Raw genomic sequence first — 13,782 nt, forward strand, 5'->3', positions numbered from 1 at the left:
CCAGGTCTGAACGGAGCCTGCGTGGTACCAAGACGCCCCACGCAGTATGTAGTCTCCTCTGTGTCTTTGCAAGCCCGAGTCACAGTTGAAGTTTGTAGGAGTCCTGAAAACAAGGTTTATCAACATGGAAACTGATAAAAACCAAAACCCAAGTGCCAGCTGCTTCCCTCAGCTGGAACCAACGCGGAAGGAAGGAAGAAGAAGCATGAAATCCGCCGGAAGAGAGGACACCACTAGAAGAGAAGAGTCGGCGGAAAACTGTAGAGTGCAGTTTGCGGTGTCGGAACGCATGAGAGACATGCACAGGAAGGTTCACATGTGGAAGGAAGTAGGAGAGTTATCCAGTACCAAACGAGAACCTTCTGTTGTTCTTCGGAGCAATTCTGCGAGAGATGGTAAGGTTACGCAACAGTCTTTGACGAAAACTAGGCAACCACATGCATATTTTCGCTTTTTGCGAATATAGCACCGGTACAGCTAAACATTCTGAAAATTCACGCAACAACCTCACCGCTTGAGCACCCCCGCTACGATGAGCACGGTATTTTACCTTTCGTCAACACAGCATTTCAGAAAACTCTCAGGTACAGATATACAATCCAAAACCGACCTCATTTGGCCTTCCAGTACTTCATGTACTATACAAGAGGAACCCGCATCCTCAACACACATCAGCGACCAAGCTGCAGGACACTGCCATCCTGTTCCCGGATCATCAAAACATCTTGGAGAAAACGGCAGGTTCAACTGAACAATGAACAATATCCGTTGCATCCAGGTTAACCTCCATCATGCTAAGGGTGCTTCCAGTATCCTTAGTCGGAGGTTCACTAAAGAGCAATTGGGGATTGCTCTCGTTCAAGAACCGTGGGTGAACCACAACAAAATCCATGGACTGTCCTGTCAAAGCAGTAGATTGATCTACAGCAATACGCAGGCAACATCAAGAACGGCGATTCTGCTGAGCGGAAACATCAAGTGTACTCCAATCACGGAATTCGTCCAACGAGACATCGTTGCAGCAATGGTGACCGTCCCGACCACCAAGGGAAAGCAGGAGACGGTTGTTGCATCTGCTTACTTTCCTGGTGACCAGGACGATATGGGGAAGCACGGATGTTAACGATAGAGGTGAGCGCCTTCTTGAATACTGGACGTCTAACAACGTCAATGTATGCAATAAGGGCAATGAACCTACTTTTGTTACTGTCGCAAGACAGGAGGTCTTGGACCTCACTCTGTGTAATGCTGCTTTTGCAGACAAAATAAAAAAACTGGCATATCTCTGAAGAAGCTAGTCTATCTGATCACAGACAGATTGTCTTTGACATTGAAGCCAGTCAACTGAAAAGGGAAACGTTTCGTGACCCAAATGACACGGACTGGAACGCCTTTCGAGGTCACCTTTGCCGGTCCAAACAAGACGCTCCTTCACGAATACGAACCCCCGAAGAATTGGATACTGCAGCGGATCACGGCAGCCTACCAGGCAAGCTGCCCTAAGAAGGTGAGGGAAATCTGTCGGGACGTACCGTGGTGGAGCGAAAGCCTGAGCAGTCTCCGCAAGGAGGCTAGAAGACTTTTCAACAGAGCTAAGCTCACTTCCGAATGGGATGCCTACAAAGCAGCCCTAACGAAGTATAACGCGGAGTTGAGGAGAGCCAAAAAAACTAGCCTGGCTAATTTCTGTGAGGACATAAGCTCGATGTCTGAAGCAACCCGACTCCAAAAGGCGTTGTCAAAAGACCATTCCAACGGTCTAGGACAGGTGAGAGACGAGCAAGGCACTCTCACTGTCACAAACAAGGAAACACTGCAAGTACTCATGAGTACGCACTTTCCAGAATCAACTGAAAGAGAGGAGGATGCAGCTAGTATCCGGACTGCAGATGGCGTATGGTGCCGACCATCAAGAGAGTCAGTCCACCTAGCCCGTCGAATGTTCAACCAGTCTTCAATCAGATGGGCCCTCGGCACATTTGAACCATCGAAGGCTGCAGGACCCGACGGCATCCTTCCAATCTTTCTCCAAAAGGCAGTCGACACCATAATGGCTGAGTTGATCAAATTACTTCGAGCCACCTTCACCCTGGGCTACATCCCTCGAAGCTGGTGCAAAGTTAAGGTGATCTTCATACCTAAGGCCGGCAGAAGTGACCCCACGATGCCAAAGCCTTCAGACCCATAAGTCTGACAGTGACGCTGCTCAAGCTTATGGAGAAAATCACGGATAACCACATCCGGGCGAAGTTCTTGAAGGACTTCCCTTTGCATAAACACCAATATGCATACCAAGCGGGCAAATCGACCGAAACTGCCCTACACGCGTTAGTGTCACGTATCGAGAACGCACTGAAATATAAAGAATCTGCACTTTGTGCTTTTCTTGATATTCAGGGCGCTTTCGATAACACTTCGTACACAGCCATCAATGAAGCGCTCCGGTCGAGGAAAGTTGAAGGAACAACTGCGAGCTGGATTCATGCTATGCTTACGAGCAGAGAGATTTCAGCATCGCTAGGAGACACATCTATCACAATAACAGCAGCCAAAAGCTGTCCGCAAGGGGGAGTAGTCTTCTAAGAAAACTTACACTACTCGGCTACGAAGTCATTGGATATGCTGACGACGTAGTCTTAATCATCCGGGGGAAGTACGACGGAACGTTATCGGACCGTCTACAGTCAGCTCTAAACTGCACCATGTCGTGGTGTGAGCAGGAAGGGCTGACAATAAACCCCAACAAAACCGTGATAATCCCGTTTACTAACAGGAGGAAACACGACCTTTGGCCGCCTACCTTGAAAGGAACCCAACTGACCTTCAGTTCTGAGGTCAAATATTTAGGAGTAATCCTTGACAAAAGCTGAACTGGAATGCACATATGGACTATGCGGTAAAGAAGGCAACTACTGCTATCTGGGCGTGCAACAAAATGCTCGGCAAAACCTGGGGCCTTAAACCGAAACTTGCATTCTGGTCTTACACCACCATCGCTCGACCTAGGGTAACCTATGCGTCGACCGTTTGGTGGCCGAAGATTGAACAGAAGACATGTCAGTCGAAGCTGACCAAGCTCCAACGACTGGCATGTCTCTCTGTAACGAGTGCAATGAAAACAACCCCCAACGCGGCCATGGAATCCATGCTATGCATTCTGCCTTTACATTTACATGTGAAGCAGGAGGCAGCGCTTGGCGCTCTACGACTACAACGGTTGAACAACTGGGTGGAAGGAGATGGAACGGGTCACTCGCGGATCGTGAAGGCTTTTGACATTTCCCCTTGCAACTTCAGTCTCGGACTGCATGGAGGTGAGGCCCAACATGCACATTCCATATGAGGTGATTGAAACAAATCGCCAAATGTGGAGTAATGGAGGACCTACACTTCCAGAAGGAACTATTCGTTTCTTTACGGATGGTTCAAAAATGGGCACTTCTACTGGAGCTGGAGTCTTCGGTCCTCGAACCAGGGAAACCATATCTATGGGAAAGTGGCCTACCGTTTTTCAAGCAGAAGTGTATGCCATACACATCTGTGCGAGGACGTGTATTCTCGGATAGCCAAGCTGCACTATTGGCATTAAAATCCTCTAAATGCGAATCCAAACTTGTTTGGGAGTGCGTCGCTTCCCTCAGGGAACTTGCTTCTCGGCATAACAGAGTCATGTTGTTTTGGGTCCCAGGGCACTGCGGCATTGAAGGCAACGAAATGGCTGATGAACTTGCCAGACAAGGCTCATCAAACATCTTCGTGGGTCCCGAGCCATTCCTTGGAATCTCAAAAAGTGCCGTAAAGCAAGAAATAACTAATTGGGGACAATCGCAAATCACTTCAATCTGGGGCGAGATGCGAGGATTGAGACAAGCTAAAACTTTTATCACTCCAAGTCCTTCAATTGCCAGGAAACTTCCTGGCTTAAAACGTAGGGAACTACGAATACTCGCAGGGCTTCTAACAGGACATTGCCCTGCCAGATATCACCTGCACAAAATCGGCAGGTGGCCTAACAACCTCTGTCGTTTTTGTTTAACTGAGCTGGAAAGCTCGGCACATTTACTCTGCTTCTGCGGAGCACTTGTGTCTCGAAGGCTGCGGTTCCTTGGATCGCACCTTCTTACGCCGTACGATGTATGGCACCACACCCATCCCAAGAAGGTCATACAGTTCATCGACTGTATTGCGCCGAATTGGGATAAACCATGTCTGCAAAATAACCCCTCGTCTTCCGATCCAATGGATACGAGTAATTTGTAGTAACCAGGGTACATCACAAAAGATAGCCTTCTCAGGTGGTCGCAGTGAACTAAACCCAATGCCCATTGGGCAACAAAAAAAAACCGCAATGTTTTCGATATTCAGATCATTATTTCGATGAATTCTTTTTTGAGAAATGTTTCTGGGTCCATTGAGTGTATAAATCACTACAAAAAAGTGTAATTGGTTGGGTTTATGCTCAACAGTAAGTCACATTTATGAATTTTGGATTTCAACCGAATCAACATATTTTTGTATGTTTTGGTTTTTATTTCAATCACTTCAAATAAGGATAACTTTGATTTTTTCCGACCAAAGATTTTCGTTCGCCCCACAAATGAACGGGGATGTTCCACACTTTCATATGTATATGACAGTTTTCTTGCTATTTCTCAAAAAATACTACCCCCCTGAAAAAGACGCCGTGACATAACTAGAGTCTGGAATTATAAAACAACCTAAAAAAAGTTACAAAAAAACTAACTAACCAGTGAGCCGACTGTAAATACTAAAGACAACTAAAGTCACATACCCATCTTACCGATCACTGGAAAAGGCACTTTTTGCGGGAGCTGCAATTGCTTGATGGCCTACATGGCTTGGCGATCCCCAAGTTGAAGTTTCAATCGCTTACAGCCGCATCCGGAATATCACGCAGACGCTGTAGTTTCTCATCGTCCTTTAGTGTTCGTCTTCCTTCCTTCTGGCGCAAGCTGCTTTCTTTGGCTGTTCTTGTTTTAAATTGTTGATTGCTTGTAAGATCTGGAACTGGTTTGAAAAGAACAGAAGTAAAGGACAACAGTATCTTCCGAAAGTAGACTAACATAAAAATGACAACAATAACATTTCGTCGCGCATCTTAACTTATCGTGTGAGTACTCGCGCTAGTACTACAGAGAAAAGCACTTTCCATCGAGCGATGATACGGTCCGCGTGAGCGCTTTTCTTCAAAGAGGTCGTTTTGTTCATAATAGAACATCTTTGTAAGCGTTGCCCATAGGATAGTTTACCGTTATGAAGACTGCTGTGGATCCGGATCCCTTGCAGCCTGTCACTAATCTAATCTGATCTAATCAGACCCTAGCGCAGCCAATCTTTCGAAGGGATCCTGGAGAGTGCCTTAGGTTAGATGACGCCTAGCTCTCTTCTTGTCATTTATTAACATTTGTAATGCGCCATTGCATTAGAATGCATTGAAACATCACAAGCGTTAAAGCGGCCAGGCCTACTGCGTAAAGCCGTATCGCAGAGATGACTCATAATTGGGTTGAGTTTGAGCACAGAGTGTTCGAACAACAACACAATTCTGAATCGACAGGGGAGGAAGAAGCGTGGGGACACACCACCATACGCTCCGAGATTTGGTTGTATTCGTTGGGAGCACCATGCTAAGAAGGTTTGGTCATAGACTAATAAAAGACTATACAGTGGGATCTGAACCATGACTCAACCTTTTTATGACCCCTCGGCACGGCCGGTTCACTGTCAAAAATGACAGATCAAAATGTCAAGAACTGGCTCCACTGACGATTTTCTGACGTTTCTTTTTTTTGTTTTGATTGGTGAATCGAAACAAACACACACATTCGATTTATTTGAGGATGCATTTGCCATCCCAATATTGTGGATTTAGCTCGTAGCTGGATTTTCTGGCATCTTCTCACGGTCATTGGAAACGGTCGTGGATAGATCTAGGGGTTCCCAGTTGGAGTGAAAAAATTCAATTTATAGAAAAATTATGGATTAAAATTTTGCTTTTTTATCACTTCTCCGACATCAGGAATAATTGTTTGAACATGCTCGCAATTTTTTAATTCGGTCGGAAAAATTATTATTTTTCTTGAAAAAACTTTCATTTTTAATCACATGATCACCCCTAATTCTGGCTCGATGCCGCCATCATGCGACCGCGTGCTCCGTTTGCCAACAAAGCTGCAGCTGGATGGTAAGACGAAGTGAGGGGGAAGAGATTTTGACATTTTTATGCCCGCATCTGGCCCGCCGCCTATTTCGTCGGTCACTGAGCCGTCGGTCATTTCCAGTGACCGAGTCCAGCTACACACAAAGAAAAATTACTCTAAATTTAAAAAGATCGTTCGTTGGATTAAAAGTTCGCGTTGGTGAATATTCGTAGAAAGTTCAAACTTTTCAATTTAAAAGTTGGAAAGTTTTTGATACTACCATGCATTTATGGAACAAAATCGTTGTATTGGTAAAAGTATTTTACTTTTAATTGTAAAAGAAACCTTTATGGCAAGAATACACAACATTTAGCACTACAGGGATAATTTTAGAAAAATGTGCTTGGTTTTTTACATTTATTACAAAAAATAATTAAACAGTATGTTAGGAAAACACTTTTTTTTGTATTTAACGCTTCTCCACTAGCTTCTGCTTCATACGGTACGCCACCGGTCACTTTCGAATACCCCAGGCTGGACGGTTCCGGATGGAGGCTTCAACGCGCGACAGCAGTGTAACACGATGGTCACGTTTCCGGCGTCAATAAGGACAGTCTTGGAGGATTTGGCCATTGATTCGGGAAGGGTGGTCGACGTTTTCCGGCTGGAAAGTAAAGTGCCTGAACGGGGAGTTCCCGATCCTGGAAGCGCATCCGGAACATGGAGTTGATGAGGCCCTCGGTACGGAGTTCGATTTTGAGCACGTAATCCTACTTCGAGAATGACACAGATTTTTTTTGGCTCACTGTCCAGATTCATTCGGCTGAAGCTGCGCCGTCGCGACGTGAGTGTTTGTGGGCGGGAAGTTGCTAAAAAAGATGGAAAGTAAGTGAAGTTGGCTAGCCACTGCACACATTCTCAATACTCACCGGTGCTGTAAACCGCCGGCACCGAGTGCAACATCTGCGCTGACCACCTCCAATTATGTAGCTTTTCGTCGTCCTCCTTTTCGTCGGAGGCCCATCGTGAAAATAAACTTTCGCGTACTTGTCCAAAAACCGGAAGTTAATCTTCTTCAACGCAATCTCGTTGTTCATGCAACGCTTCGGCAGCGCCATCTCCTCGATGATATCGCCTCGGTCCTCACGCGAATTGACCCTCAACCACCAATCCCGGGCCACCACCACCCAATACAACCGGTGCGAATCCACATTCCTACCTCTCATCCTACAAAAACAAACAAAATCAATCACAAACCCCACAAAATACCCAAGCTTCCTTCTTACGCATTCCGGCCGTGGAACAGCTGCAGTTCCTGCAGGAAGCTGGCCTTGTCCTTTTCGAGCACTCGACCTCGTCCTGCTCCTGCACCACCCTCCTTCGAAGGCGTTCCGCTGCTGCTGTTTGGCTCACGAAGGTTTCCGCGTCCGAGTCCTGGCTGCTGCCGCGGTCGGCTTTGCTTTGCGTCCTAGACTCACCAGCACCACCGGACCCACCAAAGTGTTTGTTTACATTTGCGACTTAGGCGTACACGGTTACACGAGAACGTCAAAATGAAAGAAATTTTACAGTCGAATTAAAAGTAAAAACTTTTAAATCAGTGAGCAATGAGATTTTCAAAAACTGTAGCAGTAAAAGTTTTCATTTTCAAAACAAGAAAAAAACTTTTAATGTAGCAAATTTTAACAACTTTTTAATTCAAAAGTAAGTTACTTTTGTCATTACCATAATATTTTTTTGTGTGTAGGAACTGATCGTACAATAATATCGGAGAACCGGAACAACCGACAGGTTTTTCAGGCTGATCGCCATAATTTTTTAATTTAATTTTAATTTTGCCTTCTATTTCCGTCGATTTCGTAATAAGTCGCCGATGGAACAAATGGCCATTCGGCATCGGTTCCGGGTTGATCAGCAGGTGCTGCATGCGGTCATGTAACATCCCTTGGTACTTCCGATTACCGGTTTCACAAGAAATTAAGCACGCGAGAGCAACGATTGCAAAAGGCTTGTGTGCTTGCCGGAATAAACACGATGGTGGTCGGTGTGAAAGCTTCCGGTTCCGGTACACGGAACCCCGGGGAAAGTCGTAGAATCGAACGTATTTGAACCGATCGGAACCAGGATACGCTGAAGCTTTTCTTAGACGCAAGCCCTCCTGATTAGCACGCTGTCCAACTCCACCTTACAGGACATTTCCAACCAAGGTATAGCTCTAAGTTGTTTAGTATCAATTAAATCTTCAATCGAAAAGTTCATTCAAACTAAAAAAAGATGTCTAGAGTGTTGATTAGATCAATCATCATTTACAATCAAATTTACAATGAAAAGACTTGTAACAATATGATTGTATTTTGCTAAGTCACGGTCATCAAAAGACATTTCTGTGGCTAAGGAATTTAAAACCAGGTTCTAACATAACAGCTCGGGAAACGGCATATTTGATTAAAACATCGACAAAAAGCTGTAAATTTTATATATTTTCAATTCAAACTTAACCACAAATTTACATCAGTAACATACACACAAATACACCCACACATAAGTCGACGACTTGGCTGCGGTAGCCCCAGGTTGGGCCTTCCCCTCGCGGATGCGGTTCTTCTTGGTCGCAGGGTCTACGTTGGTAGGGAAGCCTTCTTCTTGCACACGTCCTTGAGGAACGGTTACGGCACTCTTCAGCCTGGTCATTTCACGCCTTCACTCGAGCATTGCTTTTCCAACTGAAGTTCCTTCAACTTGTTTTGGTGGTAGTGGGCACCGAATGACCACGCTCCATTTATCTGGGAGGCCGGTGCACGGGCGTGGTCAAGGACATGACAGCGAATTCCCTGGAAAGAGACAAATGATTTCTCGCTTAAGATAGGAAAATCTGGTTAATATGTTCAAATCCTCATATCGCAAGAAGAGTTTGAACTACTCAACTGATCTTGTGCTATTTAAAAACACTTAAATCCGAGGGGGGGGGGGGAAACTGGCCTTAATATATTTAATTTGCGCATTTAATGTATTAAGGAATTATATTCCTCTTGTCAACTAACATTTGACAGCGCCCAACCTGCTTTGTCGAAAACATTGATTTGTTTTGCGTCTCCTTCGCGCACCCTCCTGTCAAGTTTGTGTTGATTATTTGATCTTGGTCAAAAATTTGGCAAAGCTGATCAGTTTTTTTTTTTGTTTTTGCGAATGTTTCCGGAAGGAATCAGTAAATTTCTGTTGCTAGAAGCTGCAAAAGGTGATCCATCGTCCATTTCCGCATCTAGTTTTCATCGAAGATTTCGGATTCTCGGAAAACCGGCAGCTTATAACGATCATAGAGGCCTTGACCGTATTCATCTGAACTTCCTGCTGGGCCTGTTCGCCGCAGTTGCGCATGTCTCCTTGCCGTTCCGTCGAAACCCGACATCGAGAAGGTCCTGAGCTCGGTCGGTATCGAGGCCGACTCAACCCGAGTCACCAAGGTGGTCAACGAGCTGAAGGGCAAGTCCGTCGTGAAACTGATCGCTAGTAGCGATTCGCTACCCGCCGCGAGAAGCTCTCCTGGATGCCGTCCGGTGGTGCTGCCCTGGCCGCTGCCGCCAAGGAGAAGAATAGAGCAAAAGAAGGAAAAGAGTTCGAATCCGAGGATGATGACGACATGGGATTCCGTCTCTTTGAATGAGGGATTTCTTCGTGGCAACATCGCCGGATGGCTGCTGCCGGTTGCTTTGGCGTTTTATCCACAAACAAAAATTGTGCATTTTTTGTAGTGCTTTTTTTATTCAGCTGCATGCAATTGTTTGATCTGAAACATCAAATAAAGAATCTTCTGCTTGTGTTTATGCTCCCCAATTTTAAGAAACCTTTGAGTCTCGCTTAGAGTTCAATTTTATTCGAGTTTCATTTTTCAACTATTTTTATTTTTACTTTTTTAATCTCAACATCTCACGTTCCATTTCGACTGTGACCGCCACTAGAGTCTCAAGATAGCTAAGTTCATTTCCGCTGGAACTGTCCGGGTCGTCAGCTGGCAGAGGGGCCAGCACTGGTTGAACGATCTGTTGTGGCGCGTTTTTCTCGCAGCTCGGCCGTGAGGCTTCCCAGCTGTCATAAGGTTCAGAAGTCCCGCGGACTGTCCCACGGAAACGGGACAAGTTTCAACCGATAAGGTCGATGAAGATCAGGATGGCGATTGGTAACGTCGCGGAGGCGGTCTTTGCTCATCGAAACATGCGTGGAATCGTTCTTCTGATGTTGGTCGTTCACCTTGAAGAAGTCTGAAATAGGAATAAGGAGTTACCCCTGGAATTAGGAATCCTCCACTGTTGCGTATAAACGCAGAGTGGCGTTCTTTGTGTGTGCTTACGATGACCTGGTGCCCGTGCTACTGCTTAAAGTAGAATTAGAAATAAACAACTGTTTGAAGCGAGCGGTAGTGCGGGCGCACCGAAGTCGTAAGCATATTGTGTATTTGTGAAACTATCTGTAATTGACTAATAAATAATTTTAGTTTGTAACGTGCGCAAATTTGGAGTTTTCTTCATTTCGCCGTTCACGAAACCGGTGCCCGGATCTGCCTGTCAATCGCCGTTCGCAACATTACAAAGACTTCGTGGCTGGGATCATCCCGAAGTTCAAAACCAGCGGACACGGCCTATTGCAGCTGTTTCCCAGGACTGTGGTGAGCTGGAACTCTTCCGTCTGGATACGGAGCAAAGTAAGTGGGAGCCTGTGGACAAAGGGCAATGGCGGTGCAGAAGGAACATCCTCGCGACAGTCAGCACAGCGTCAGCAGTACACTTCCACCGAAGCTTACCAGCGGAGAGTAGTCTTTGCATCGACCACGCCCTGCAAGAACCAGATGTGCGAGATGGTGGACGTGGCCGATACTCACGCTGGAGTGTCATCATCAACGTCAGCGACCGGAGAGTGCGAATCAGAAGCGGCTGGTTAAGACGGCGACATCAACAATGGGTCGACGGAGCAATTGTTTGCGCCATCAAATCCTGGATCAGTGACGTCAAGAAAACCAAAAAGAAGTTCGCTTAGCAACTCCGGAGCACGCCGAAGAAGTTGATGTAAAACTGCAGCTTAGGTGAAGCGGCAGTGTTACGGGGGGGAGTGTTGCGTATAAACGCAGAGTGGCGTGCTGCTGCTGAACTTCTTGTGTATCGTTCTTTGTGTGTGCTTACGATGACCTGGTGCCCGTGCTACTGCTTAAAGTAGAATTAGAAATAGACAACTGTTTGAAGCGAGCGGTAGTGCGGGCGCACCGAAGTCGTAAGCATATTGTGTATTTGTGAAACTATCTGTAATTGACTAATAAATAATTTTAGTTTGTAACGTGCGCAAATTTGGAGTTTTCTTCATTTCGCCGTTCACGAAACCGGTGCCCGGATCTGCCTGTCAATCGCCGTTCGCAACATCCACTGAAAACTTACTCAAATGTCCTGCATGTTGTTGGCCTCATCCACAGAAACGTCTTCTGAATCGACCGCCGACCAGCGGGGGCGCCTTGGCTGAAGCTATTTACCGAGCAGCTGGAGTGGTCCCAGGAATCCCTTCTTCACCGTGTCCTCGGTCTCTTTTTCTTTTTTTGCGCGTTCTCCTGTAGGCACTTCTCTCTGACAACAAAAACAACAAAAACAAACGCTCGCAATGTCAAACTGGTTCAATGAGATGTAAAAAGAGGTGGCGATGTTTTGATCGTAAACAAAAATTAATTTTGCGTTAATTCGTTAATTTCTGCAGTTAATTAATTAAATTATTTAATTATTTTCGATTGTCACGCCCCTCGCTTAAATCTTACCATTTTGTTTGAATAATAATCGAAGGAGTTCTGCAACAAAAACAAAAATTCCGCCGTACAGCTGATGCGAAAACAAAAACAAACACGATCGCGCCTCGATGCGATACGCGCGCAAAACAGCACAAAGCAAAATTGAAAAAGGCAGTGCGGCCAAGGAAATCTGTCATACGGGGGGTAAGCCGATGCGGTTCAACGTGGTTCACGCGGTTCACAGCATATGAGTCATATTTTTTTGAAAAAAATGTTCGGAGTGTTTAGTCTTTAATTAGTCAATGGTTTGGTACTCCGGGACCCTCTGGGATGGGATATTGTATTTCCACGAATGCCCTGGCTGGACACTATTTGCCGTGGTTATAGCGCCACAACTCGCTCTCTGTAACAGTATTCCTAATTCCAGTCCAAGTTCACCAAGTCGTCATGGCCTAGCCAATTCAAAGGACGGGGGATCGAACCCCGCCTTGAGCGACTACAATTTTTCGTTCATATTCAGTATTTCAAATATTTCTAAGTCTTAAACTTTCTCGTTGGGAGCAGATGGGCATCGAAACCCAGGACCATTCGCTTACAAAGCCACGGCCGCTCCCTGGATCCCTTGCAGCCTGTCACTACAGTTAACTCATCCCTTTATCCTCCATCCGCCACCCAGAGGCAAGCGCCTTAGGGCTGCCAAAGTCCTGACGACCCACAGGACCTGGGAAAACCAATCTTATCGTCCTTAAGCGTAAAGACTTTAAGACTAGCTTTCATCATCAAAGCCCACGGAACTATTCAAGTTTTAAATTTCTGCTGATAAATATTCTGAAATCAAGAATGTAAAAAAAACCTTATTAGACGAAAAAATTTCGTGTATGAATGCTAAGGGGTACCAGCAGCTTGGATAAAACGAAAAGGGGTACCTGACCAAGAAAAGGTTGAGAACCGCTGAACTATATTATATGGCTTGTTCTTACCTGAAGAAGTCTGTTAGCCTCATGTTTATAAAATTCTCCACTATCTTTGAGCAATGGCACTTCAAATATAGCTTGATATAACTGAAGGGCATCTTTTTTTTTGTATTCCTCTACACACACAAAGCTTTGTATAGCTCCTTTGATAGTTCTAGCTATATCAGTTGGTTGGCTTTCCTGCAGCCGATCCTTTTGTATACCTTCTAATAATTGTTTAACAAGGGTCTCACTTATTATTTCAACCATATGCTGTCGCCAAATATCAAGTCCCAATTCACCGATTTCGAGCTGTTCATGAACGTCGTGTGTGATACAACCATAAACCACTTCTACTTCTGATAGCTTTTGTTTTTTTATATGCTGCTGATTCAAGTATCTGTTGGAAGATATGGTTTTCATTAATGTAAATTTTATTTGTTCTTGTATAGTGTAAGTGCGGAGAACCGATCGGTGTCTAACAAATTTTTCATTTTAAATTTTCATGTTTTTTGTAACTTTGCAGGTCACCCGCGACAGACATGGACGACAAAACAAAGAGAAACGCAAAAAGTAACTTTTTAAAAACTTTTTTTTTCGTAAAATCGCGATAACTCGTGATGGTTACAAGCAAACCTGTTATGTTTATATATCTTTTTTTTTGTAATTGTCTGCATTACAACTGTGATAACTAATTTCCTTCCTTGAAAAATAAAAATAAATATTTAGAACACAGGTAATAAAATTATAAAATTCTATAGAGAGCATTTAGAGTTTAACTCTTCACTGATTTCCATCCTTAAGGCGAAAGGCAATGCCGCGGGGCCGGCTAGTTGGCGCGAAAAATCTCATAGGTTACTGCGATGCGCGCGCGCCACGTGCTCTCGTTTTGAATGCTGGCGTGGCTCAG

The 13,782-nt window shown here is 45.1% G+C and overlaps 1 protein-coding gene, 1 long non-coding RNA gene and 1 pseudogene across 2 annotated transcripts; 1 reads left to right on the plus strand and 2 right to left on the minus strand.

Moving 5' to 3' along the window:
* Nucleotides 1–6,952: 6,952 nt before the first annotated feature.
* Nucleotides 6,953–7,624, minus strand: LOC119770370 (AT-rich interactive domain-containing protein 2-like). The gene is made up of 3 exons (XM_038265108.1): nucleotides 7,431–7,624; nucleotides 7,091–7,388; nucleotides 6,953–7,030 (listed from the first exon to the last, which is right to left on the minus strand). Exons 2-3 carry the CDS (start codon nucleotides 7,385–7,387, stop codon nucleotides 6,977–6,979), a joined length of 351 nt encoding a protein of 116 aa, XP_038121036.1. The 5' UTR covers nucleotide 7,388; nucleotides 7,431–7,624; the 3' UTR covers nucleotides 6,953–6,976.
* A 1,863-nt stretch (nucleotides 7,625–9,487) lies between these two features.
* LOC119770680 lies at nucleotides 9,488–9,987 on the plus strand (annotated as a pseudogene).
* Nucleotides 9,988–10,001: 14 nt separating this feature from the next.
* LOC119770374 lies at nucleotides 10,002–11,759 on the minus strand. Its single transcript, XR_005278792.1, has 2 exons — nucleotides 11,582–11,759; nucleotides 10,002–10,417 (listed from the first exon to the last, which is right to left on the minus strand). It is a non-coding gene; the product is annotated as an uncharacterized LOC119770374 (long non-coding RNA).
* Nucleotides 11,760–13,782: the final 2,023 nt, after the last annotated feature.

The sequence above is a fragment of the Culex quinquefasciatus genome, chromosome 3 (genome assembly GCF_015732765.1).
Source record: "Culex quinquefasciatus strain JHB chromosome 3, VPISU_Cqui_1.0_pri_paternal, whole genome shotgun sequence".
Taxonomy (NCBI): domain Eukaryota; kingdom Metazoa; phylum Arthropoda; class Insecta; order Diptera; family Culicidae; genus Culex; species Culex quinquefasciatus.

Coding starts and splice junctions, on each gene's coding strand:
- LOC119770370 (XM_038265108.1), bottom strand. CDS start 7,387: ATGAGAGGTAGGAATGTGGATTCGCACCGGTTGTATTGGGTGGTGGTG. Junction 7,031..7,090: donor GCCGGCGGTTTACAGCACCG/GTGAGTATTGAG, acceptor CATCTTTTTTAG/CAACTTCCCGCCCACAAACA.